Below are 27,127 nucleotides of genomic sequence, written 5' to 3'. Positions count from 1 at the left end.
AATTGAAAAGAAACAATTTTTTCTTTTTTTTTTACTAAGTGATACATTAACAAATTTAAACAGTTTTATTTTCTGAATTTAAAAAAGTAAGCTAAAACTTTTTATAAGAGAACTTTTTAAAATTATTTATCTAAAAATGAAATAATTTTCTTAGGGTTAATTATTTGAAAAAAAATGGGACAAGTACCTGATACTCTTTATAATTACATGTAATTTTAATTTCACTTTCTATTAATCTTATTATAAAAACATGGAAGACCATTAAATATTTATTTCAGTTTTTTATTAAAGTCAAAAGTCAGATGAAATTTTAGTTTTCACTGATTATAAATATTTACAGATTATAATTTTATGATATATATATATATATATATATGTGTATGTTTAATAAATATAGTAAATAAATGTGTGTAAAAACAAAAAGATTAATAAACTTGTTCTTTTTATACTACTGCATTTATATTTTACAATGCTTGAGTTAAAAATTGTGAAACATTAATATTATGTACTTAACACTAAAAAAGATTCAAACATATATTAGTGATAATGCGTTATTTAAACTTAATATAAAACACATATAACAAAATTTAAATAACGTTTTGGATTTATTTCTATTTTTAAGCTTATACGACACTTTTTAATAAATAAAAATATTTACACAGTAAATGAAAAAATCCAATTTTCCCCGGTTTTTTTTTAATAAAACCCAGGCGGGTTGGGCTTTTTCAAACCCTGCTAAAATCAGCAAGTAATTATATATTTACTCATTGTACTTTCAAAGTGTTGACATTTAAATCTTGTACTTTGCAGGATTTCTATGTGTCTTAAAAAGGCTTTAGTATTCATTTTATCTTTTAAAGTTCCTTAAGAGCCTTAAAATTTGTTTCATCTGAGCCTCCACCTTCCTCCACTAACGTCTCAATTGCTGTCTCAAAGCTTTAATTCATTATAGAGCATTCATTATAGATAATAATGCCTGGGCATTTATAGAGCATTTATTTGCTCATACACTTCATGTATTTTGTGAATGAGATAGAGCCTTTCATGAGTGGAGTTTAACCCTTTGGGGACGGGTGATTCAGAAAAGAATTCGTACAAAATCAGAATCAAGTTGTAATTAAAGAAAAAACGGTAACTTAAATGTAGTCGTTGCTAATTTGACAGACTCACTTTGCTTTTAATTTAATTATTGTTAGTTTAAACATATATATAATCAATGTTAATTCAAAGTATAACTAAATAGTTTTATTTTGAACAAAGGATTGGTGAATTAAATAAATCAAACAATTATTACTCCGCCCACAAATAAACTGCTAAAGAAATACTTTGATTACCAGTTTTATATTTTTAACCTGATTGATGCGGTTTTATGCTGTCACGTATTTGTGACAGTCGACCCGAAAGGGTTAAACCTCAATTGGAAAATAAATATTCCTATATATTAAGTACTCTGGTTATTTACCTTTAAAAATAAATACACAGTTATTTTACGTTGTTATTTGTAAATTACAGTTTTGTGCACTTCATATGATGAAGTGCTTTGAAAAAGAAATTAGACTTCTCTGCTTAGTAATGAACAGTAGGTTATGGACTAGTTTTATTACCCAAGTGTTTACTCAAATGGCTTAATGTTGATTATTGCTATTCTTTTAGTACAAACCAATATTTTTCCCTTTTAATATTCTAACTTTTAAGGAAAAGTGCGTTTCATATTATTTTGTTTGTATTCAAAATAGTGTGGTTTTAATGTGATATTCTTTGAATAAATTTTTAATTGTAAAGCTGCCCCCTTAAATAACAATAATATATTACTTTTAATGCCTAGAGAAAATATAAAGGAACCTAAGTTCCCGAAAACTGCTGTAAAGTTCTTTTTTTAATTCAGTTTTAAAATAGAGCTATCTTAAAAACGTTATTTTTTGGGAAGAAGAAAAGAAACTAATGTTGAAAAATTGAATGAAAAAAGGTGTTATGTATTAACAACAAAACTATTTCAATCTAGTTTTCGAAATTTTCTAATCATAAGAGAAAAGATCAAAAGCAACCTAACTATTCCTCTTGAAACCTGAGCGACTTCGCCAGGTTTCTGGTTATACCAACATGGCCGCCGCTACTTGACAGTTACTTCACTCGCGCTAACAGGGAAAGGGAGGAATGCCCACTCCTTCTTATTTATAACTCTATGTGCTAACTTGATTCAATCACGAGGTACCTCTGGATAGATAAAAGTTGGCATTGTCTAAATAGTCTCCCCCCCCCCATATTGGTGATTTACGTACGTGATTTGAACACGAAGGAACGCCCACTTCGAAACTACCACTACGAAAATTAAACATCAATTCACTGGTATATAAGTTATGCTAACTTGATTCAATCACGAGGTACCTCTGGATAGATAAAAGTTGGCATTGTCTAAATAGTCTCCCCCCCCATATTGGTGATTTACGTACGTGATTTGAACACGAAGGAACGCCCACTTCGAAACTACCACTACGAAAAATAAACATCAATTCACTGGTATATAAGTTATGCTAACTTGATTCAATCACGAGGTACCTCTTGATAGATAAAAGTTGGCATTTTCTAAATAGTCTCCCCCCCCCATATTGGTGATTTACGTACGTGATTTGAACACGAAGGAATTCCCACTTCGAAACTACCACTACGAAAAATAAACTTCAATTCACTGGTATATAAGTTATGCTAACTTGATTCAATCACGAGGTAACTCTGGATAGATAAAAGTCGGCATTGCCTAAATAGTCTCCCCCCCCCCATATTGGTGATTTACGTACGTGATTTGAACACGAAGGAACGCCCACTTCGAAACTACCACTACGAAAAATAAACATCAATTCACTGGTATATAAGTTATGCTAACTTGATTCAATCACGAGGTATCTCTGGATAGATAAAAGTTGGCATTGTCTAAATGGTCTCCCCCCCCCTATATTGGTGATTTACGTACGTGATTTGAACACGAAGGAAAGCCCACTTCGATCTAGTAACGCCTACTTTGATAGATAGATTACATTGAACAGTTGACTTGGGACTGCGACATTCAGCACTCAAACGACTACTACCGTATGCTTAATAAACCTCTCACTTTCAGCATTCAAAAAAAAAAACGATGACTCACTCTCCCGGTCTTTCACACCCGGTATTTCACAAGTGATATCCGTTCATCGAATTCTATCCCTGATGAAATTCTGGTAGGGGAGTATTGTGGCGTAACTACCACTACGAAAACACATCAATTCACTAGTATATAAAGACATGCTAACTTGATTCAATCACGATTTACCTTTTGATAGATGAAGGTTGGCATTGTCTAAATGGTCTCCCCCCACAGTATGATTAAAATATATTCACTTAAATGATGCTAATTATGAATGAAAAATTATTGTAATTCACACAAATTCAAGTTAAAAGGACCCAATCAAGTGATACATATAATCACTCAAACTCGAGTGAAAATCACTTAAGTTTGAGTGAAAACAATCCACTCAAGTAATACTGAAAATCGCTCAAACACGAGTTAAAATCACTCAAGTTGGAGTGAAAACGATCCACTCAAGTATTACTGAAAATCACTCAAACACGAGTGAAAATAACTCAAGTTTTAGCGAAATTTTTTTCACTCAAACTTGAGCTATTTCCAATAACTCTTTCACTTGAGTGATTTTAACTCAAGATGAGAAGGCCGCTTTTTTCTAGATGAAAGGGTCAAATAGCACTCAAGTTGAGTTATTTTCACTCGTTCATTTTAAGTGAGTATACTCGTCTACAAAAACATTTCTACCTGGCCTGGTATACCGTATGAAAAAAGTCATAACTGTAAGGATAGATGGCAGCAGAATCTACAATCTCTTAAGCTTTCCTTAATCTTAATCGAGTGCACGACCAGAGATGGTGAGAACAGCACTTGCGAGGCACGACTGGTGGAAAAAATAATTTAAATAAAGAAACTAATAAATGCAATAGTTCGATCACTACGATGAAGGTATTATGCCGATAGGCATTGAAAGATTGAAGAAGATGAAAAAAGACATTGAAATAAGAAAAGAGTAACATCTAATTATTTCAATCTATATTAGAAAAAGGTTAAAACAGTGAATTTCTAAACACATTTTCGAAACTAACAGTATAAATAATAGATTTTAAATACTTATATATCTCTTTTCCTTTTATATTAAAAAAGGGTATAGCGATACCACCTCTATTTTTTGGGTGTTCAATTTAACGTTACATTTTGCTTTGCTGAGCAAAAACTTGAAAATCCATAGGTATGAAAAGAATGTGCAGGGAGTACGATGGAATGAAAAAATTTAACAATCAATGATTAGTTGGAGAATTTTTAACTGTGATACTTATTGAAGACCGCACTACAGGCGTTGCAATGCAGCTAAAGAATTGAAATTCGACTTGTTAAAGAGCCAATTTTTATGAACCTCAAAAAGCTTTCTTGTTTTCTAAATTTAAATTTGTTCGAAAGTTATTACAATTTTTAATGTTTTTTGTCAATTTTTTCTCACCTTTTTCGTTCGACATTCCATTTTGCTTTGATGCGCACAAAATTATAATTCATAGAAATTTGAAATTACAAAGCTGTGTAGAAAGATGTAGTACAAGAAGTACTATGATGTAAAAAAAATATTATTATTCGATTATTAGTTTCAAACTTAACCTTACTTCTGAATTACTGAATAAATCTTCACTGTATACTGCACAAATTAATCCATGCTTAGTCAGAATATACAGTTATTTAATTATTACAGAATAATTTCATACTTATTTATCAATACTCATTTGTATATACTTATTAATGCTAAGTATATGTAATAAAAATGAGAGTCATCCAATTTGAGACAACTTTCTTTTTAAACTGTATAATAGAATATAAAATAAAAATTTTCGTCTATAAGAAAAAAATAAGGAAAAATAACATATATATATTTTAGCAAAAAAAATAATAACAGTAGTAATCCTATTTCTTACTTTAATATATTATGTGAATAAGAAAAATAATTCAATTATTGAACAGAATATTAAATTAATTTCGTCCCATTTAATTTACTTTTAATGAGAAACATTGTAAAACCTTTCTCTGAAATGCTTCCTATTTGTAAAATTGATATAATTATTCAAGCTTTGAAGCCATATGAAAATTTAAAACATAGTTTAATTAATGAATAAATAAGAGTTTAGTATGTTGACGAGTTTCTGTAATTATTATTGATATCATCACTAGTGCATCATCAGGGATATTGATCTTGACTGATCACGTGATACTATCTGAATCTTCTAATTGGTTGTCCAACGAACAATATTGAATTGACCTATATTGATCTCATATCGTTAAACAGATTACTGAGATACAATTCCCGAATAAAGCTATTGCATATTAAATAGTTTACATTTTATCTATTTGACTAAACATTTAATCAACCGTATATTACCCGTTTTAAACATTAAATTTTTAATTCAGCTATATATTGATAAAGCAAACATGAAAGTTCGGTAAATCTCAACACAATGTGTGTGACTATACATCTACACTTGTTATAATGTCACATTTATTTTACTTCGTTTTAATTATCAAGTTTTGATTCCTTCAGCATAAAAACTTGTAATCAAAATTTTGACCACTTTGCGACTAGCTATACTCAAATTTGAATTGAAATTCCGATTACTTTAAGAATGGCTAAAGTGTCTAAAACTTATCTGGGGTTGTGCTGAATTATGAAATAAGTTCAAATTATTTTATGAATGACACAAGCATGCCATAAACGATTCTATTATTGCGATACCATTATCAGCAAAATTTATCGTCAATCAAATTTCCGACCTTCTTAAGATTAGCTATAGAACTCTAAAACTTTAACTAAAGTTTCGTCCTGAAAGAATTTAGAAGTTTATATAGTTTTCTGACTGCTTAAAAAATCAGATTTTATCTTAACATTATCGCCATTTAGAATTAATCGTCAGTCAAAATCCCGACCACTTTCTGAATAGCTTCTACCTCTGTTCTTGTCAATAATGCAAGATTCAACAGATTACTAACAGCTGCAAGCAGCATTTAGAATCATGTTACCGCCAAACATAAATTATTGTCGATTGAAACGTCGACTAGCTAAATCGATCAGTTTTCAACTAAAGTTCAATGTTTAATTGCAATACAAGTTTGATGATTCTCTTATATCTATCATATCTTATATTCTTATATCTTATATCTATGATCATTGCCATGCACATCTTCAAATGAAATTAGTAAAAAATCTGATCAATTAAGAAGTTTGAATTATAATTGCATATACATAGTTAATTGCATATCTGCTCTTATTTATCTCGACAGACTCTTCGTGTAAGATTCTATCAGGAAACGTGTCGTATCCACTCCAATTTTTGTCTCCCTTTGTACCTGATTTTGTCTTCAGACATTTTGTTTGATGATTCTCTTATATCTATCATATCTTATATTCTTATATCTTATATCTATGATCATTGCCATACACATCTTCAAATGAAATTAGTAAAAAATCTGATCTCTTTCTGATCAATTAAAAAGTTCGAATTTTAATTGCATATCCATAGTTAATTGGATATCTGCTCTTATTTATCTCGACAGACTCTTCGTGTAAGATTCTATCAGGAAACGTGTCGTATCCACTCCAATTTTTGTCTCCCTTTGTACCTGATTTTGTCTTCAGACATTTTGTTTGATGATTCTCTTATATCTATCATATCTTATATTCTTATATCTTATATCTATGATCATTGCCATACACATCTTCAAATGAAATTAGTAAAAAATCTTATCTTTTTCTGATTAATTAAAAAGTTTGAATTATAATTGCATATGCATAGTTAATTGCATATCTGCTCTTATTTATCTCGACAGACTCTTCGTGTAAGATTCTTTCAGGAAACGTGTCGTATCCACTCCAATTTTTGTCTCCCTTTGTACCTGATTTTGTAGAACGCAATACAACAGAATACACTACTCTTCTCCTTTTATTATGTTCGAATGTGTTCGTTAGTAAATTTTGTTTGCTATGTAGAATACTATGAAAAAAATATATGCCATGCGCGTAATCAAACCATGCGAGTTTTTCCAGATTTGTTCTGGACACATTAGCTCTTGTGGTTGGAAACAAGAACTCTGGCATTTTGGACAATATTGCTCTCCCAACTCGATGGAATATTTCAGGGAAGGCCCATTTCTCCTCGAACAGGATAAATACTCCATCGAGAGTTCCGCAGCCATGGTTTGACAATATGATGTTTAGAAACTAAGCTAGTCTTCTCAGAGCCTCAATTTAAACTTCATAGAACACCATTGCAGGACAAATTAGGATCCAGATTATGCAACGAGCCAAATCGGTCGTTACTTACAACCAACACTCACTTTAACCGTGATGGATGCCTGGAAGTCAATTTTTATGGCCACCTATTAAACACTGGTGGAAAATCTTCCCAGACGTGTGCAGACTGTCATAAATGCAAATGAGGAGGACAACATCATATTAATATGTGCTTCAGGAGGACTACCCGCGTCCATAACACTGGGTTTTCGAATACTTTTGTCCTGATATTGTATTCCTTAAGAAATTCAAGCAGTTATTTGGTTAATCTATTAAATAACTGTTTACTACTTTTGCTTTGAAAATATTACTTTCGTAAAATATGAAAAACAGAACAAAGTGGTAATCAGCAAGAGTCCTAATGATCAACTTTATCAATTTTTTTGGTTAACAAAATATGTTTTACAATAATTTGGAAAATCATAAATCACATTAGATTCATAAGTTTAAATTTTGTATAACTGCCTAAAACTTATTTGACCCAAAAACGTGCAAAAATTGTGTGGGAAATGTAAAAAGCAATTTATTAATGGCATTGTTTATTTCGTTTTAATAGTTGTGGGTTAATATTTTTCAGTAACCGTGCACCAATTGCAATCCTGGAATGCTTAGAGGAGGGGCTTCTTTCGACTGAAAGCTCAATGGCAACCAATCCGATGAGCCGGCAAGTTTCCCTATCCTACCCTGCCAACATGAGATATAGGTAAGTTCTTCTCATATTTTTTTTTAAATATTAATGGAAATTTAAAATTTCTTTGTATTAAAACTTGGTTATTTTTTTAACTATGCAAAGTGAAATTACATATAAATGCTAATGTAAAAGTCGTAGAAAAATCTAAAATAATGATTAAATTTCTCATATGAAGTCAAACAATCCTGAATAACGAATTATCATACAAAAAAAAAGTGAAGGAGAACCTGAAGTGTTACTTTGAAACAGCGAAGATCTTTATGTAAATACTACTTTCTAGCATAGTATAGCTCTGTCTAGCATAGTCTAGCATAGTCTAGCATGTCTAGCATAGTCTTAACAGGATGTTTTTTGAAGGCCCTGTCCTCGCATGAAATAATTTTTTTTACGAATAATATGTTACTTTCATAACTGCTGTGAGTTTGTTACAGCTACTCATGACTTTTAGGAAAAATTTAGCCTATCTTTAGGTAACGCCTTCTATGCTTTTTCTGAAAATGGTGCAACAGATGAATAACGAAAAAATCCACTATTTTTAGAAAATAAAAAAAGTTTGTGGTCCAATTTTTAATGTTTAAAAACTTACTGTACTACTACTACTCAGTGGCGCGACAGCCCATAGAGGGCCAAGGCCTACTGTGCCCATCTCAGTTTTCTTGACCTTGGGCTCTGGGGTGCAGGAGCAGATGTTCCGGTCAGGTGGTCAGCCGAACGCGGAACCCCCAGTGTTTAGTTCCCAAGCATGCTTGGTACTCATTTATCGACCCACTGAGGGGATGAAAGGCTGAGTCAACCTTGCCCGGCCCGAGGATCGAACATCGTTGTACGAATTTAAATTTTTTAGGACCACTTTATAACATAATGCTCTAAATATGTAGAGATGCCTTAAAAGTTATCTCTGTTATGCACCCTGCCACCCGAACTCTGAAAAAAAAAGAATAAGTGCGACATTCCTAGCATAGTTGTTTTATTCGGGTTGAATACTGAAAAAGCACATTTTCTTAAACGCGTATTTTGAGCTGTATCCCCTTTCTTAAACATGCCTTTTGAGCTGTATTCCTTATCTTAACTACGCATTTAGAGCAATATCCATTTTCTTAAGCATTCATTTCGAGCTGTGTCCATTTCTTAACCATGCATAACTGTATACCTTTTCGTAAACAGCCATTTCGAGCTGTATCTCTTACCTTAAATACGCATTTAGAGCTGTATCCTTTTTCTTTAAACATGCATTTCTAGCTATGTTTGGAATTAAAAGGCTCGCCGACGAATTATTAAAAATTCATTCGCTATTATATTATTCTCATTATCTACCATAAAAGGGTCAAAACCTATTCTTTAGCATTTTCTATTCCGAAAATTTCTTTTACTATAAATGTCAGGAAGACACTCTTTATTTAAAAAAGGTAGACTGGAAAAAGAAATATAAACTAATTTAGGAGAGATAACTAACTCTCCGATGTTCACTGAAACATTCTTAATCAATTTTAATTTAAAATGCTTATCTATCAATTTTAAATCATTCCTGGATTTTTTGTACAATTCATTATTTTATTTTGTTCACAATACTTTTTTTATTTTGTTACTTTGTCAATTCACACTTTCTTTTTTCTCATCAAAATGCTTAATAAACATTACTTTTATAAATATATTCATGCATATGCAGTTTTTAACAGTATGTATTTTAGAAATAAGTATACCATTTTCATTTTTTGCTAATTTTTTCCTGTTATTAACAGGAATTTGGGAAAATCAGGATTAAGAATATCAGCCATCGGATTAGGTAAATATAACAATATTGAAAAAACTACATTATTTCTCTAAATTCATGTTATATATCTACTAAAATGTAATAATTTCCAGGAACTTGGGTGACTTTCGGCTCACACATATCGGAACAAGTAAGTTTTGCAATTCTTCATAATTTCTTGCTTTCATACAAAATTTATCAAATATTTATTGCTCCAGTACTGCAATGATTTTTTTAGTGATGCACTAATGATAAAATTATTATTATTTTTATATTGCATTAATGAACTAGTGATAAAATTATTATTTTTATAGTGCATTAATGAACTAGTGATAAAATAATATTTTGTATTGATGAATTAGTAATAAAAGGATTTTTTACATTATTGCACTAGAACACTGGAAAAAAAGTATTATCAAAACTACCAGAATATGGTTAAAAAAATTTAACTTAAAAAAAACGCATTTCTGACTATATGGGTACTAACTATATATATATATATATACATATTTCAAGAACATTTTTATGAACTACAGAAACTACACCTAAAATATATGCTAAGAACGTCTGAAAAGTTTAGTGCAGCAAAGCATAATATGTTTAAAGTGAAAACATTTACCCAATATATATTTTCAACATTATCGATAAATCTGCTTGAATGATGATCATACGAAGGGCTGTGCTAAAATCAATTCAATTCTAAGCGTCATACGTCTTCAATGAATGAGGAATTACACGTTACAATATTGGACATCAATATTACATTTTGTTCACTGGCATACTAATTAAACACAATTTTTCAAAGAACCCTCAACGCCAATTTTTGTTTTTCAGCTTGACATGTATTTCTGTGAACAAATTATAAACCATTTACATTTCTAACAACTACTGATCCCTCTAAGAATTTAAAAGCAAAATCTGTAATTTAAATTTGGAAACTTTTTCTGGAGAATCCAAATCTGAAACGAAAATTTCAGGATTCTATTTAAATTCATTTTATCCATTGATTAATCTTTTGAAAATATTTGACGAGTTCGGTTACAGGTTTTTAACTTTATTTCTTGAGATATTAAACCAGTTACGTACTTTTCAAATTCCCCTCATGACAGTGACAGTTCGAATATTACGTAAGAAGTAAACAGGGAGAGTTTTAGAGCAAGAGTGATAGGAGAAAATAAAGTAGCCTGTCAATAATTCGGGATTAAATTACGGTAAGAAATGTCGGCACTCAGGATACCGGTGCTTTCTACCGTAAAACTTATTTTTACAGAAACATGTTAAGGAGCTAAAAATCTGATATACTCTAATTTTTTCAGTAATAATTACCGTAAAATAACTGAATCACTCTGATTAAATAAATATTACTGTAAAATTTACGATATAACATTTTACGGCAAAATGGATTTTACGGATGATGCTCCCGAAGTGCTAGTACTTTATACCGTAATTTGATCAGGAATTTTCTACAGCATATACATGGGTAAAGCAATTGTTAAACTACATCGAAAAGAAATCCTTTGTAAATTGAAAAAATAATTTTGAAAAAATTAAAATAGAAAAAAAATCTAGTGTAAGTGATTTTGCGGTCTGTATATTTTGTTGACAAGGATAATTATGTGCGAACGGGAAAAAAAATCCAGGTAAAATTAACATACTGTATGGTAATGACATTTTTAATTTTAAAAAATTTAAAAAAAAACATTATTCTGATTAATTAAACTAAAGTATACAGTAACTAAACCATTTATTTAGTAAATAATACGTTTATATGATAACCGTTTACCAGAAATTCTGATTTTTAAAATCACATTTCTTATTCCTACACATTTTAAAAAGAATGCAAAACTGGAAAGTAAATTTAACCAAATCAATGGTTTTTTTATGCCATGCTCTAAATTATGATGATAAATAACCAAATTTTGACACATTTACCAAATTTTATCACATGATATAAAGCTATATTTTATTGTTAATTTTACCAAAACCTTAACCAAAGCGATTCGCTGAAAATTATTGAGATCACAGTAAAGTTTACTAATTTCTGGTAGTTTCGACCCTATTTTTTACAGTGTATACCTATGAATATATACTTGAAGTGAATTGGCAGTTTTCAAATATCTGGACTAAATTTTTCTATAAAAAAATATATTTCTTCTTCTCGTAATTGTTAGAATAACTCTTACTTTTTTATATTTCAGATGGCTGAAGACATAGTTTCTGTAGCATATGAGAATGGTATTAACTTATTTGACACCGCAGATGTTTATGCCGGAGGAAAGTTAGTTCATATAAACTTTCTGCTTAAATCATTTTTAACGTTTTCCAATTTAAAATCAACACAATTTTTTTACTGGGTCACATTTTAAAGTTTAAATAAAAATGAGATTATATCTAATTAATCAATTTAGTAAGAAGAATAATTCACCAGAAGAAAATAATACTTTTGGGAATCAATCAAAAGTCCTTAATGTACTCGTTCTTTTTTATAGTAGATATACTGTATATTCCCTTAATGCTAAAGATTCTTGTTAAAATAAATTATTAAGGTACCCTACTGGTTTTGATGCAATTATTTTTTAAGAAAAGTTTAATTAAAATTTAATTTTATATTTAACAAGTTATTTAAAGTTAAAAGTTTAAAAAATTATAAAATATTTTTTACAAAATAAGAGCTGATTTAGATTTAAGAACAACAAATTTCTTATGTCAGGCTACAGTTTTACAACAAACTGCAATGCAAAAATATTGAAATGAATTCTTTAAATCAATATTATGATTGCCTGTGTTTTGCATTAAAACTTTAAAAAAATTTCAAAAGGACAATGAAATAGAACTACATATATTGTTTAATATTGAAGTTTTAAAGAGAAATTCTAAATATTCTTACTTAAAGCTTCATAAAAACAACAAATTGACATTTAGTCCTTAGCTTTTAGGTCAAAACAACGCTAACATTATACAAAATTCACTTACAAAATTTGAAAGAATTCTATGATGAACTTTTCTTTTGTAATGCGTGTTAGCGTAAAGAAATTTTCTCAAAATCAACGTTCTTCAAAAAATGCAAGAAAATTCTGAATTTGTAAGGAAGTTCTGACAACTAGAAAATTAATTATTCAAAAATTAATTTCTGTAAAGGATTTTTATTTCTTATAAATACATAATTTATTCAAATAAAAAACTGTAAAAGTACACGAAGTATAACAAAAATAATTTTAGATTTTTTTTTTTTTTTGAGAGAGAGAGAGACAGTTTACTTCCGGTTTCGATTTCGTATGTCAGCATACGAAAAACACATATAATATCATTTCTTAAAATCGGAGTTCGAAAATTTAAATGGCTTTGGAAATTTAATGAACTAAAGTTCAAATATGGATAATTTTAAAAAAATTAGCCTAGTCATATATCTTAAAGTGCATTACTATAAACGTTGCTAATAATGTATATTGCTTACTCATGCTAATCACTTCTAATATTCAAACTTTTTACTAAATGCTTACTGTATTTATAAAATTGAATATTATATTTATTAAAATCTTCAAGTTTTGAAATATTTTATTATTATTTAGCGTAACCGCTGTCCCAAATTTGTTTACGAAAAATAATATTAATTTTCAGACCAGAAATGTTTATAATTATACAAATTGTACCTAAAAAATGTTATAGTTTCGTGATATTAGCTCTCAATGAATAGTTTAAAAAATATTACTGTTAATAGAGACTTTCGAGAATTATAATTAAGATTGAGTTAAAGACAACTATTACAAATTATTGTAAAATTAAAAATGCTTAAAAGCTATGCGCTGACTACTAATTCAACCAGGTAGTTTAGAAAAAATGCCTAATATTGCTATAATTGTTCACCAAAATGATTATGAATGAATAGTTCACCATTATGATAGTGTCAAACCTTGTTTCTCGTAGGTTAGTATTGTGAAATTAATAAAAATATTAATAAAACTATATACTTAATGCTAATGCAGCTAATTAACTTGTACACTGCCAATCCCGAAAAATACTCCGGAAAATTCTGGATCAAATTACGATGAAAAGTCCCGAGACTTAGGATACCGATATTTTTAACGAAAAATTCATTTTTACAAGAACATATTACAGAACAAAATATCTAATATACCGTAATTTATACAGTAATAATTACCGTAAAATCCCTAAATCACTCTTATTCATTAAATACTTCTATAAAAATTACGATATAATATTTTACGGTAAAAATGGATTGTATTGAATAATATATTTTATAGTGTAGTGCAACCAAAAGTCCGGTACTTTTTACCGGAATTTTATCCGAAATTGTTTACATCGAAGGCTAAAAAAAGACTAAAAAATTAGTGAAAATTCATACCATATATAAAAATCACTTAAAAAAGTATTTCTTTTACCCGAGCCGAGTGAGATAATGTTGCTTACGCTAAATAAGATAAAAATAAGATTTTCTCCGAGTTCCTTTTTCTGGTCAAAAATGTCACTTAAAACCTTCTTCCACAAAACTCTTCAAACATAAACATATGTTTTACTCTCATTGCGTTGGTGATAAATTTCTGCTCTCGTTTTAAAATAACTTTCCAATCAATTTCGTGTTCTTATTGTAAATCTTTTATTTCAACTCAGACCTAGATTTCATCTGTCTGCGTAGGGACCGAGGGCGTGCGGTATTGGTCCTCGTTAAACAGTTCTACCGTAAAGTGCTCGACTTCTCGTGCAGGTCTTCGGGCTACCGAAGTGGGGGTGCCATCCCCTCTGCAGAGGATCAAAATTGTGATGGCATGTCTTCGGATCATCCTCAGGGGTGTTTCCCAGACAGTCGCCAATTGCCCATCGTGCAGCTCTAGTGCGACGTAAATTAACTAGACCTAGATTTCAACTCAGAACATTTCTGCTTGAAAAGTCGAATTAACGTATCGAGATGTGAAGGATTGAAGAAAATAAGTAGTATTGTTCCACTAAATAATTGGCATTTGAACTGAAATTATTTTACAGCCTAAGACTATGTATGTTTCTTACTTATGATACAATATTTTCAGACCTGAATTTTTATCATATAAATTCAATATTATTTTATAATAAAAATTGCCACAACCAGCAAAATATTATTGATCTATAACTTTTTTTAATCTGAAATGTTTGATATAAATATTAAGAATTGCTAATTAATGATTTTGCAGAGCCGAAATGTTACTAGGCAGAATATTGAAAAAGAAGGAGTGGAAGTAAGTGTTAATCTTTTAAGTAAGTAAGTTTGAATTTATTATTACCATTTAGTATAATAATTACTATACATTTTTTTAGAAGATCAACGTACAACGTCGCCACTAAGCTGTTTTGGGGAGCAAGGTAGGAATCATTTTTGGATAAAAAAAACTATTAATATGTTATTTTTTTCATTAAACATGTTTTTTTTTTAAATTCTTTAAATACGACGATAAATATTTGACATTCTTTCATAATATAAATATTTTGCTAAAGAAAAAAATTCTTTCATAAAACTTTTGCAACCTACCATTTCGTATGTTACCCATTAAGCTCGAAAATCGTTAATATGCACATTTCCTAGATAATCTGCGAACTAATTACCACTGCAAGAAAAACCAGTGAAAGTTACGGAATAGAGTACCGGCATTTTGGGTGCAATTTCCTTAAAAATCATTTTACCGTAAAATCCATTTTTACTGTAACATATTTTACCGTAATTTGTTCAGTAATTCCAGTGTGTCTAAGGGATTTTACGGTAACTACTGTAAAAATTACGGTATATCATAATTTTTGATCCTTAACATGTTACAATAAAAATGAATGGCGCCGCAGTCCTGGTACTTCCTACTGTAATTTTATCCGGAATTTTTTACTACGTAGGGTAATCTTTTGAAGTGTGCAATCGAGTGTTTTCCGCAATTTACCTAGGTAATGTGCGTTTCAATGGTTTCTGTATCGTTAAAGTGCAAAAGTTTGTTTCCTTTATTCTATTAACTAAGTTGCTGATTGTTTGATTGTATTGATTGACTTGATGCCTTAGATATTGAAAAATAAATAAATGTTATTATGTTAATTTCCTTTGTAATAATTTTTTAAACTGCTTGATTTTTTCTATTTTAGTATTTATAGCGATTAATGATTGATTCAATCAACAAATATTTTATTTGTTTGATTGAAGCAACTTGATTTATACAATAGCAAAAAATAAATAAATAAAATTATGTTAATTCACGCCAGGATCTTATTTTCACTTTAGCGAATGCCTAGTAGATATTGTGCATCAAGGCAGCTTTGAGATAGCCAAGGTAATGCATAAATTAAAATTTAAAAAACTCACTTTAAAGTCTCATCCTAATTAATCTGCACTTTATCCAGATAATTCATAGAATAACTTATTTCTATACTTTAACGGTAACTTATACATAAAACTTATTCTTAAATTAAAGGATGAGGGAGAAAAAAACTGCTTAGTCATTTCCCATTTAAAATATAAGTGCATTTAAAAGATTTTAATATAACGGTTATAGTTTTTAGTTTATCTTTTCTCCCAAAATAATTAAAATAAACTACTCGGCTCATTTTTTTTGAAATTATAGTTGAAAATTTGTTTAAAATGTTTAGCGATCAGAGTAAATGACGTTGTTGGTGTTTAAAGCATGATACATGTTACGTTTTGCGATGTTTGTTAGTTTGCCAATCTAAAACAAATTACAGGAGTAGCTATGTCATAAATATGAACAAAATATTTTCTAATCTATTATAGAATGATTAAATGATAAAAAAGACATTAAATATTTTCGTTTTAACAAACTAAGCCTCTGACATAAAATGTTATTTTTTAATAAGATAATAACTATTAACATTTTTCAAATAAGTTTAACACACCTGTAATTAAGGAAAAAGATCAATTTAAGAATTAAACTTTAAGAGATCAATTAAGATGTCTATTAGTTTTCAATCTAAAACAAATTACAAAAGCAGCTATCTTAAAAATATGAGCAAAATATTTTCTAATCAATTATAGAATGATTATTTTTTTTGATTAAATGATGAAAAAAAGATTATTGTATATTTTCGTTTTAACAGCAAACTAAGCCTCTAACATAAAATTTTATTTTTCTATATGATAATAACTAATAACATTTACCGGAATAAGTTTAACACTCATATAATTAGGAAAAAGATCAATTTAAGAAAATTTTTAAAGTGGAACTTTTTATATGCACTCTGAGAAATTTCCAACAAATTTGGCGAGTTGGCTGTTGATATATATGGCCAACTTTATTCTTTGAGGGGAAAAAAACTAAGTACCCGTAATTGTAACGAACTTAGCAAATTTAGTAGAAATGACCGTTTATTTAGGCAGTTATTTTATAAAGCTGTCCTATTCAGTTTGATAATGTACATCATTTTCCATGGAGATTACAGCATCAGGCTCCACACAGAAAATTCCCACTTTCGATCCCAGTTGGCTTCAACGAACATGTATCTTGCACTCTATCTACATTGGTGACTATGGATAATGAGCGTGCATATCTCTCACTCCCCGTCAGATGGCGGCACTGCCCTATACCGCATAGTTCCACGGTACGCCTTATTCCACAAACATCATCAAGGCTTGAACTCATGATAAGTTATATGAGAATAACGTTAAATTACGCTCAATGGTCATACATTTCACAAGAAATATTTTAATATATACCAGTATTTCTTAATACCAGTATTAGATTAAAAGACGTAATTTATCGTTACGGTCAATGACCAGAAAACTTTTATCGGCCCCTGACCGAAATCTAGTGGAGAAATTTTTCAAAGTGTAGAAGTAAAACTGAGAGTTATGTAAGTTTTTGTAACACGAAAGTTTAAAGAAATAAAAAACGATTTCCCTTCATATGTTTATTTTTCATCACAACCATGGCATTAAAGTGTTTATTTTTCAAATAAAATCCATGAAACAACAAAAATAATTATTTACACGGTACCCAATAAGGTTTTATACAGTTTCATTCAACAACAAAAAATCTCGAGGTGTAGTTGAAGTATGACTTACTTTGCAAGAAAAGAAATAACCATATACGAAAGATAACGCATTAAATAGTAGTTTGATTCAAGAGTAATAAATAACTTAAAATATATGAAGAACTTCGTCAGATAAGAAATGTATACATTTAAAAAGTTAAAAATAATTATTGAAAATTTTCCGATAAAAAGGATCTTTAAAGTTGACATAAAAGTGAAAACTGCAAAAATTAAAAATCTTTCTGAATATACAATAATTTTTTTTTTTTAAATAAAATCTAAGAGTAAACATTTTTCATATTTTCTGGGGGACGAAGAGCCAGCGATAAATTGTCTGCAAACTTAATTGTATGTTTATAGGTAAACTTTAAGTTCGAGTTAATGCTATCAATGTTAAATGTTCCTTTTCAGCATTTATGTGTATATATTTCTGATATGCTTGTTTGTTGTTGTAGATATAAAAAAAATGTGAATTGAGATGGTTGTTGATTTTTGTGCATCTAAAATGCGTGTGTTTTTGTTTTCTTTTCTCCTTTTTCGTTTGATAACTGACAAAACTCAGAGGGGAGACGGATAGGGGACTATCTAGGAAGCACATAATCGAAGGCAAGTTTCGGTAAAGCTAATTTCGAATATTTTCTAAAGTTTGTTTTAATTTTTATTTCTTTTATATTTTAGTTGCGAGTTCCTAAAAGAATTTCTACATTTCTGCTAGGCTATAATTTGCATCCGCAACTCACATAACATTAAATGTTTTTGCATGCGTTTTATTCTTTTACTGTCAGTTATTGCTTGAGTCGTGCAATAAGCACCTTGCATGAGATTTTGTGAAGTATGCACTATTTATGCACTTATCAAAATAGTCTTATAAATAAATTTTGATTTGGTTTTTATATAAATATCAAAATAACTTAATGGTAATATAAAAAGTATTTTTAACTTTTATATTACTCACTAATTGTTAAGAAACACATTATTTGTAAAGGAAAGATGAAATATTATTAAGTATGTTTAATCAAAATATCATATCCGATACATGTTAAATACATGATACTTTAGTTACGTTACTTATTTATCTGGTTTTAACACAAAAAGATTAATAAATTGTAAAATATCCGTTACGCACTTTTTGATTTATTGAGACTCCTTGAATATTCCTTAGAAAAAATCGGTTTAGTTATTTTTTTTTTCGATATAATCTCTTTTGGAGAGTTAACACATATTTTTTTACCCAGTTTCTTCGCCATTTTTAAGCCGTTTAAAATGTCGAATCAGGATATAGTTTGTCTAGAGTAAGAACTCCCCTAGTCCTTCCTATGGACCCGGGGCAGTAACTTTGCTAACTAGGTATAACTATTTCAGGTAGGGGTGGGGTCAATGTTTAAGACAGATTTTGGTTCGGGTCGGTGAGGGAAAGGGAATATTTTGCTTCGGCCTATTACGTTTGTCCTAAAGTCAAGAGAAGCTACCCTCCCTGAAATGCGCTATTCTTGTTTCCATAGCAGCAGACGGCCTCAGACTTTGTGGCTGGGGAAGTTCTTACAGTAGACAAACTATAGGTATCTGTATTGGTGATGACTTCCTCATTCCACGTGAATTGTTTTCTGACGAACTATTTTTTCAAGTTTTGAAACAAGAGAAAATAAGTGGGGGTTAAATCCTGCGAATAAGGTGGATGTAGTAATGATTTAAATTTTAATTCCATAATTCTTGTCATCGAAAAGTGCTGGTGTTCTCTTTCCGTTGTCTTTATGGAAGAGCATTTTTTTATTTACCAAATAAGAACGTTTTCGCTTGATTTCTTCTCTAAGCAATGCAATAAATTGTCGAAATCTTTTTCAAAACCAATTATGTAAGTAAAGTTGAAAAAATATTGCACTTCGTAATATGTTTGCGGCTTCAACTATTTTGAGTACCTTGATTCATCGATCACCAAAAATCCATATTGCCATATTCGAAAGTCATGTCAGTTAGACGTCAAAGACAATGTTCTGCACTTGTGGATGCGATATTTTTATACTTTTTTGAGGATACATGAACATAAACAGCAACAAACTTAGAACCAAACATGTTATGAAACTACTTCAACTCGACTTAAATCTCTTTCGGTGTAAGTTATATTGTAAGCCTTTTAAATGTAATAACTTTCAAGTAACTGTACAAATCTCACTTATTCCTATACTAATAAATAAAGATTAGATTTTCTTTACAGTCTAATAAACGATGCCGCTTTCAAAAAGGAAAACTTTTTTGATGCTATGAGCGTTTGTTAAGGATTTTCTAAGGACTAGTGAATGACCCTTGAATTCATTTTGTACAGAAGAAACGTCCTTTACTCTTGACAAACTTATCAGATTATCAAAATAAATTTTTATTTAATAAATTTATAGAATTTACTTGGCTGCCAAAAAGGGAATCTTTTTTTGTGTGTGTGAAGCATGTCAAATATTATTTTGATGTTTTCAAATATTTTATTAGCATTTGAGTCTGCTTGTCTATTGCATGCTTGTAAAAACTGGTACATTTTTTAACTCATTTTACATTTTTATGATTATTTAAAATATCATTTTCATACGATTACAAATAAAATCTCTATCACTATAAATATTCTTGTCACTAAATTTGTTTTCTTTATTTTATAAGAATTGTCTGTTAATTTTTTTGACTGTGAAACACGAGCTTGTAATAGGAATAAAATTGACATTTTAGTAAATAAAAATGAAAGTTACGCAATTTTTTTGTTTGGTAAAATGGTACTTTTGAGTTCTAACTGCAATCTATTTTCTTTTTAATTCTATCATTAAAAGAGTATAAATCAGAAAATAAATTTACGTAAATCAGTTCTGGTGTAATTTTATTTTTATGTTTGAAATCTTTGAGTCGAAACGTCACACGCTGAAGGTGTTACGATGTCGTATTTTGCTTTATTTATATCTATCTATCTTTCTTTTTTTCTTTTTTTTGGTTTCCTGTATGTCCAAATTTATAAATTGATTTAAATCATTATAATAATTTGAAATTAAATATTACATTCAATATATATTCCTTCAACTAGTATTCGTACCAATTGTAAGTAATTTTTCTACTTGACAAAGTAGGGAGCAACCTAGCACTTCAATGTTTTGTTTCAAATAACTAAACAATAATGTTTAATCATCAAATTTCAGATGAGAAAAATTTTAAATATGTTTTCTTTAAGAATAAGTTTTTCGAATAATATTTTTATATTTTAGGTTTGCAGTCATCATTAGAAAGACTTCAACTAAGTTACGTGGATATAATTTTTGTAAATAAAGCTGATCCTATGTGTCCAATGGAAGGTAACCTTACTGTTAATTAACACATATATATTATTTGCTTTCTTTTCTTTATCTGGAGACTGTACGCATTATGCGAGGTTTTTCCGGAGTGTAAAACATGCAATTTAATTATCCTCATTATTTTTGGTGCGAGAGACGATTTTTTATCAGCAAAAAAAAGTCGATATCTAAAGCGAACAGCTCTCTCAGCTTCCGAAAAGATATATTTCATCGAGAAACATGTTTTTTTTGTCCTAATATTACTAATTAACACTTTCGAACGAATACTTTCCATTTCTTCAAATACTTATTAGCATTTTCTTAACGAATATTTCTTGTTCCTTCATATACAAGGTATTACTTATTAATGTTTTCTGCAAGAATTCTTTTTGTTTCTTCATAACCTTTCTTATCAATGTTTTCTAGACAAATAAATTTCAGGTTTCTACGTACCATAACAAATTATTTATTTATATTTTCTCCCGCTATATTTTTCGCCCTTCGTACTATTATCTACAGACATTTTTAAAAGAATATATTTCATAAAATATTCAAAACATAAAGCCATTACTACATTGTTTTTTATATTTCATTTAGTATTTAAAACCTATATTTTGAAAAAAACTACTATAGTCTTATAAACTCGTTTTCATGTTCGTAGAGATAGAATCTTGTTTGTTCACTGTACTGAGACCAACTTTTTACCACTTTCTGACTAACTAGAGCAACCAAAGAGCTCTAGATCGCAATACAAGTTTTAATCTTCTCCGGAATGCTACAAGCAAAATTTATATCGTCATATTATAGCTATTTCGAATTCACCATTGATCAAAATTCCAACCACTGTACGACTAACTTAAGTTCTCAGATCTCAAATGAAGACAATGATTGATTATTTAAGAATGGTAAAACTTATACATTGTACAAAAATATATCACTCTGAATAACTTTTGTTCTTATGTGTGGATTTTCATGTACTAAATGTCAATCTTAATGGCTCAAAACGTTGACTTCAAATATGCTAAATATTTACTGCTAACTATTAAATTACAAATCCTGACACAAAAACATATTTTCGACGAATAAACATGCCTTTTTTTCGACAGATTTAGATTCTAGAAAATTAAAATTGGCAGAGGGTAACCGAAATACAGGTCGAATTGTTTGGTCGGGACAACGGTGGAAGGTTTTTCCCCTTTAATGTTAATTTCATTTTCTTTATCTTTTTTTTTCTCTTCTTTTTTTTTGCGCTCTTCCCCATATCTCGGGAAATTTTAAGCAGATCAAAAACTATCAAAAAAGTTTTTTATTTTATGATAATTCAATGCAATAGTAATTTTTTACTATTCATTATTTTGCTCAATAATGGTCGAAATATAACACATGCAAATATGTTAGTAATTTAAAGCTATATTAGTTAACAACTAATGTATTTCTCAAACATAATACAAGTTTGCGCAACATCTAAAAAAATGAAAAAGTAGTTCGTTTGAAACTACCAAAAACACTAATAACGCATTATTAAAAATTGAAAACAAATGGTGTTAAGTTAATGTTATGATTTCAATAAAATTATTTTAAGACAGGATATTAAATTCTCACTCATGCACAACATAGCCTGGGTGAGCATAATGCCACACTAAATTAATAAATTCCAAGCTCTATTTGGGAAAAATAAAATAAAGCTCATCGATCAAAAGGCTTTTTTTTTACTATCAGATATTACTTTAATTTTTTTCATTCGCAGAGGTTGTTCGTGCCTTCACCCACTGTATTAATCAAGGCATGGCTATGTACTGGGGTACGTCTCGATGGACAGCCATGGAAATAATGGTAAAAAAAAAAATATTGATTTTATTTTGTGAAGCGCATGTGTGTGAAATATTCAAGAAATTATAACTCAATAATGTAATTACTAAACTAATACTTTTATTAAATCTATAGTAAAATTACGGCACTGTATGGCAACCGTGTTTCTGGTTTTAAAAAAATTGGTTAATAAAATCAAAATATACGGTATTTAAACAATTCATTCGTTATTTTTCGGTTCATATGGCAACGGTTTACCGGTATTCAAAATTATAGTTCTCATGACCACACATTGGGTAAAAAATACAAAGATGAAAAATAAATTTAACCTAATAAATGGTTTTTGTACCATGCTCCAAAGTATCCTGAAGAAAAAAAATTTCTAAATTTTACCATGTTTATCATATTTTATCACAAATTATAAAATCATATTTTATTGCTAATTTTGCCAAACTGATTACCAAAGTGCTTCACTAAAAATTAAGGAATTTTTTGGTGCTCCCATAAAGGTAAAACAGTACATTTTGCTACATTCTGGAAGTTTTCGCCATACTTTTCTTTCTCTGTTCTCAGTTTAAAATATGAAGTCAAAATTAAACTCTGAGTTATAGGACAGAATTAACGATCACTACCAGCCATAGAGTGACTAAATTTAACGAAAAGCAAATACAGTTTTAAAGAATTCATTTTTTTTATTGTAATAAAAGTATTTTTTCAAAGAAAACGTGATTTACTCTCTTTCTCAGACTCAAAAATTTCATGTTTTTTTTTCTATGTCGTTAAATTAGAAAAAAATTAGATTCAGTTTATTGAGTACTTACTTCAGTCTGTCAAATAATAAAATATCTGTTTATATACATATATATATATATATCTTAATGTATTTATACATTAAGAGCGGCCATTTTGTATTGCTATTTAAATGCTTAATATTAATTTTATTTGTTAATAAGACAAATTATCTCGCTATAAATAATTCCATTTTTCTCGTTATAAATATTCTATTTTTACTATTACTCTAAATTAAATTTAAAACCTTTTCCAGCAAGCTACTTTAGCGGCTAAGTTTTAAACTTTTAGATTGTTGGCATGACTATAATCCCACCCATTTCCATCGTTTTAAATATATGTCGATTTTCTGGGATTAATTTGTCATTTAATTGGACAACTAATAAATATAACTGCTCCCCATAATCACGAATGCTCCGCAATTGTCTTAGAGACAAGTACTGAGGGAAAAACAGTTATTAGTATTTTCTCCCTTCTCTTCTTAATTTTGGTCACAACTAAGCAACTTATCTAAGATGCAAGAAAGAATTAGTTTCTTAAAGCAATTACTCTAACAGTAAAGCACACGGAAAAGAAACTTTTTTTAATCCATCAGATATTAATTATTTGAACGGATATGTATAGTCTCTACACTTATAGCTACTACACCTTTGAATAACTTGTTATAAACCGGGTTTGTTGAGCTACATGATGTAACTGTAGTGCTAGCAAATTAAAATGTGTGAAATTTCGATTTAAATTCCTAGAGAACTGATAATTATTTACTGATATAACTCTAACCAAATATTATTTTCATAAAGATTTTTATGTGTCAGATAAAATTACACAAATTTTGAAAAACATATTGAAATTAAAGTGAATTAAATCGTTCTCGAGGAGCAGGAATTAACTTCGATTCTTGAAAAAAAAAAAGCTGTTATTGTTCCTTATAATAATTGAAAAAGAAATGTTTCAAATCTATAAAGCAGGCTCTTCAAATTCAATTTTTCTTCTTTGTTTCAGGAAGCATACACAGTGGCTCGCCAATTTAACCTCATTCCACCTCTTGTTGAACAAACAGAATACCACATGTTTCAACGAGAAAAAGTAGAAATTCACCTTCCAGAATTATTCCATAAAATAGGTAATGGAATTATTCCATAATAAATGAAACCTCCAGAATTATTCCATAGTATATGAAACCTCCAGAATTTTCCCATAATATGTGACATTTTTTCGATTCCCCGTGAATAAACGATTATGTATCCTCTCTCTCACATGATACTCCCATAACTGGACGCCGACAGTCATTTATGCCCCAAAACATTATTTCCAAACTCTTCAAACCAGATACCACTTTCTCTATATTTCAAAAAAATAATTTCGACTTTCAATTCCAAAACAAAAATGCAACTTTCCCCAATTTTTTGCATTTTTTGTTTTATCCGTAACTTAAAATATTGCTAAGCTATTTCAGTACTAAAGAATCAATCCTGTCACATTCCTTTAACTTGCCAAGAAGGGATAAACAAAAGAATTGAAAGAAAGAACTTTCCATGTGAAATATTTCGAACAGCGGCATATGTTGGCTTTTCATCTGGACTCCACTTGAGTTATAAGACCCCACAGGCTGAGTTTTGAGACCCACAGGTTGAAATGACGTATTAAAGGATCTCAATTCCCCTTCCGCAAATGAAAATTACCTTCTACTTCTAATAAGTTTGATCATTATACTTAGCACAGCTTGGATTAAAAAAATAAAAATAGTATAGAAATCTAGTCATCGAGATGTTCGTATAAATCAAACATTTATTCAGATTTTTGATAAATGATAGATTGTGAAAACAAGAATAAAGCCTGCTGTCTTACAGGTGAGTATTGCCATGTTCTTTTTTCTTTGCATCACGAAAGGTTCGCTATCAAGGAGATATTATCACATTTCCTTACAAGCGATGGGGAGGTGTTAGAGGGAGTAAACGACTGGGTATCGGAACCGACTGGGGAAGTGACATAGGAATACAAGCGTCTATTCGGTGCCACATAATTAACGTGAATATCTGTGTAAATTTAAAAAACATTTTCATTTCTCTGAAGCTGCGTCTAAAATTATTTTGAATGAATATTTAAGATAAAACTTTTTAAAAATCATCATTTTTGAGCAAATCTCCTTTCATTCATTAAAGCTTCGTAAAGTTTTAACTTAAAGTGAAAAAATTAATGTTTTAGAGTATTCTAAGCATCAAAAATACAGTTTCCGATAGTTGGCTGTACACTTTAAAATTGGAAAGACTCAGGCTGCATACATTATTAAAAATCAAGAAAAACTAATCAAACTATGATGCGATAATGGAAATGAGAAATAAATCAGAATGTCTTTGGAACCTGGATTTAAAGTTGACAGATGTGTATTTGAATTCTTTTCTCGAGTTAGAAGCAATAAATATACAGCATCAGGACCGATGTTACAAAAAAAGCTACAGAGGCAGCTGAGATGTTGAGAATAAGGGATTTTAAAGCTTCTAATGGAGAGTTAGAAAAATTCCAAAAGAGACATATGATTTCTTTTAAATCAATAAGCTGAGAGACTACTTCTGTGGATGCTGACATGGTTAAAGAATGGTTGGAGAAGCTACTTTCCTTACTTAAGAACCATGCTCCTAGAGAAATGTTAAAGATAAATCGATATAAACGGAGGGACTACTTATGAGGATGCTATCCCGGTTAAAGAATGGTTGGAGAAGCTATTTTCCTAACTTAAGAACCATGCTCCTAGAGAAATGTTAAAGATAAATCGATACACGGAGAGACTACATCTGAGGATGCTATCACGGTTAAAGAATGGTTGGAGAAGCTACTTTCCTTACTTAAGAACCATGCACCTTAAGAAATGTTGAATATAAGACAGAGGATGAGACAGTTATGTTAAAGATAAATCGATATAAATGGAGGGACTACTTATGAGGATGCTATCACTGTTATAGAATGGTTGGAGAAGCTACTTTCCTTACTTAAGTACCATACTCCTACAGAAATATTAAAGATAAATCAATAAACGGAGGGACTACTTCTGAGGATGCTATCACGGTTAAAGAATGATTGGAGGGGCTACTTTCCTTACTTAAGGACCATGCACCTAAAGAAATGTTAAAGATAAATCAATAAACGGAGGGACTACTTCTGAGGATGCTAGCACGGTTAAAGAATGATTGGAGAAGCTACTTTTCTTATTTGAGGACCATGTACCTGAAGAAATGTTAAAGATAAGACAGAGGATGAGACAGTTCTTTTTTATCGGGCATCACCGGAGAAACTATGTGTTATAAAAGATAAAAAGGTATAAAGGGGTGAAAATGTCAAAAGAAAAATTTAGTTTACCTTGCACAAATATGACGACAGAAAAAGAACTTCTATTAATTATGCGAAAAGCAACTAAGTT

General features: G+C 29.7%; 1 protein-coding gene across 2 annotated transcripts in view; it reads left to right on the top strand.

The window, feature by feature from the left end:
* Nucleotides 1-27,127, top strand: part of LOC107447200 (voltage-gated potassium channel subunit beta-2-like) — an 82,355-nt gene that overhangs the window by 44,403 nt on the left and 10,825 nt on the right. For both annotated transcript variants that reach the window (XM_087168021.1, XM_087168020.1), the window contains exons 3-12: nucleotides 7,942-8,067; nucleotides 9,795-9,838; nucleotides 9,919-9,956; nucleotides 12,004-12,083; nucleotides 14,989-15,033; nucleotides 15,113-15,157; nucleotides 18,378-18,421; nucleotides 21,049-21,135; nucleotides 22,862-22,947; nucleotides 24,715-24,835. In XM_087168021.1, coding sequence (XP_087024147.1) covers nucleotides 7,942-8,067; nucleotides 9,795-9,838; nucleotides 9,919-9,956; nucleotides 12,004-12,083; nucleotides 14,989-15,033; nucleotides 15,113-15,157; nucleotides 18,378-18,421; nucleotides 21,049-21,135; nucleotides 22,862-22,947; nucleotides 24,715-24,835 — 716 coding nt within the window. The remainder of the gene's footprint in view (nucleotides 1-7,941; nucleotides 8,068-9,794; nucleotides 9,839-9,918; nucleotides 9,957-12,003; nucleotides 12,084-14,988; nucleotides 15,034-15,112; nucleotides 15,158-18,377; nucleotides 18,422-21,048; nucleotides 21,136-22,861; nucleotides 22,948-24,714; nucleotides 24,836-27,127) is intronic.

The sequence above is a fragment of the Parasteatoda tepidariorum genome, chromosome 7 (assembly GCF_982258835.1).
Source record: "Parasteatoda tepidariorum strain Cologne lab strain chromosome 7, Ptep-v5.0, whole genome shotgun sequence".
NCBI classification, from domain to species: domain Eukaryota; kingdom Metazoa; phylum Arthropoda; class Arachnida; order Araneae; family Theridiidae; genus Parasteatoda; species Parasteatoda tepidariorum.
The sequence above is the reverse complement of the archived record's forward strand: the minus strand, read 5'-3'. Positions and strand labels throughout refer to the sequence as shown.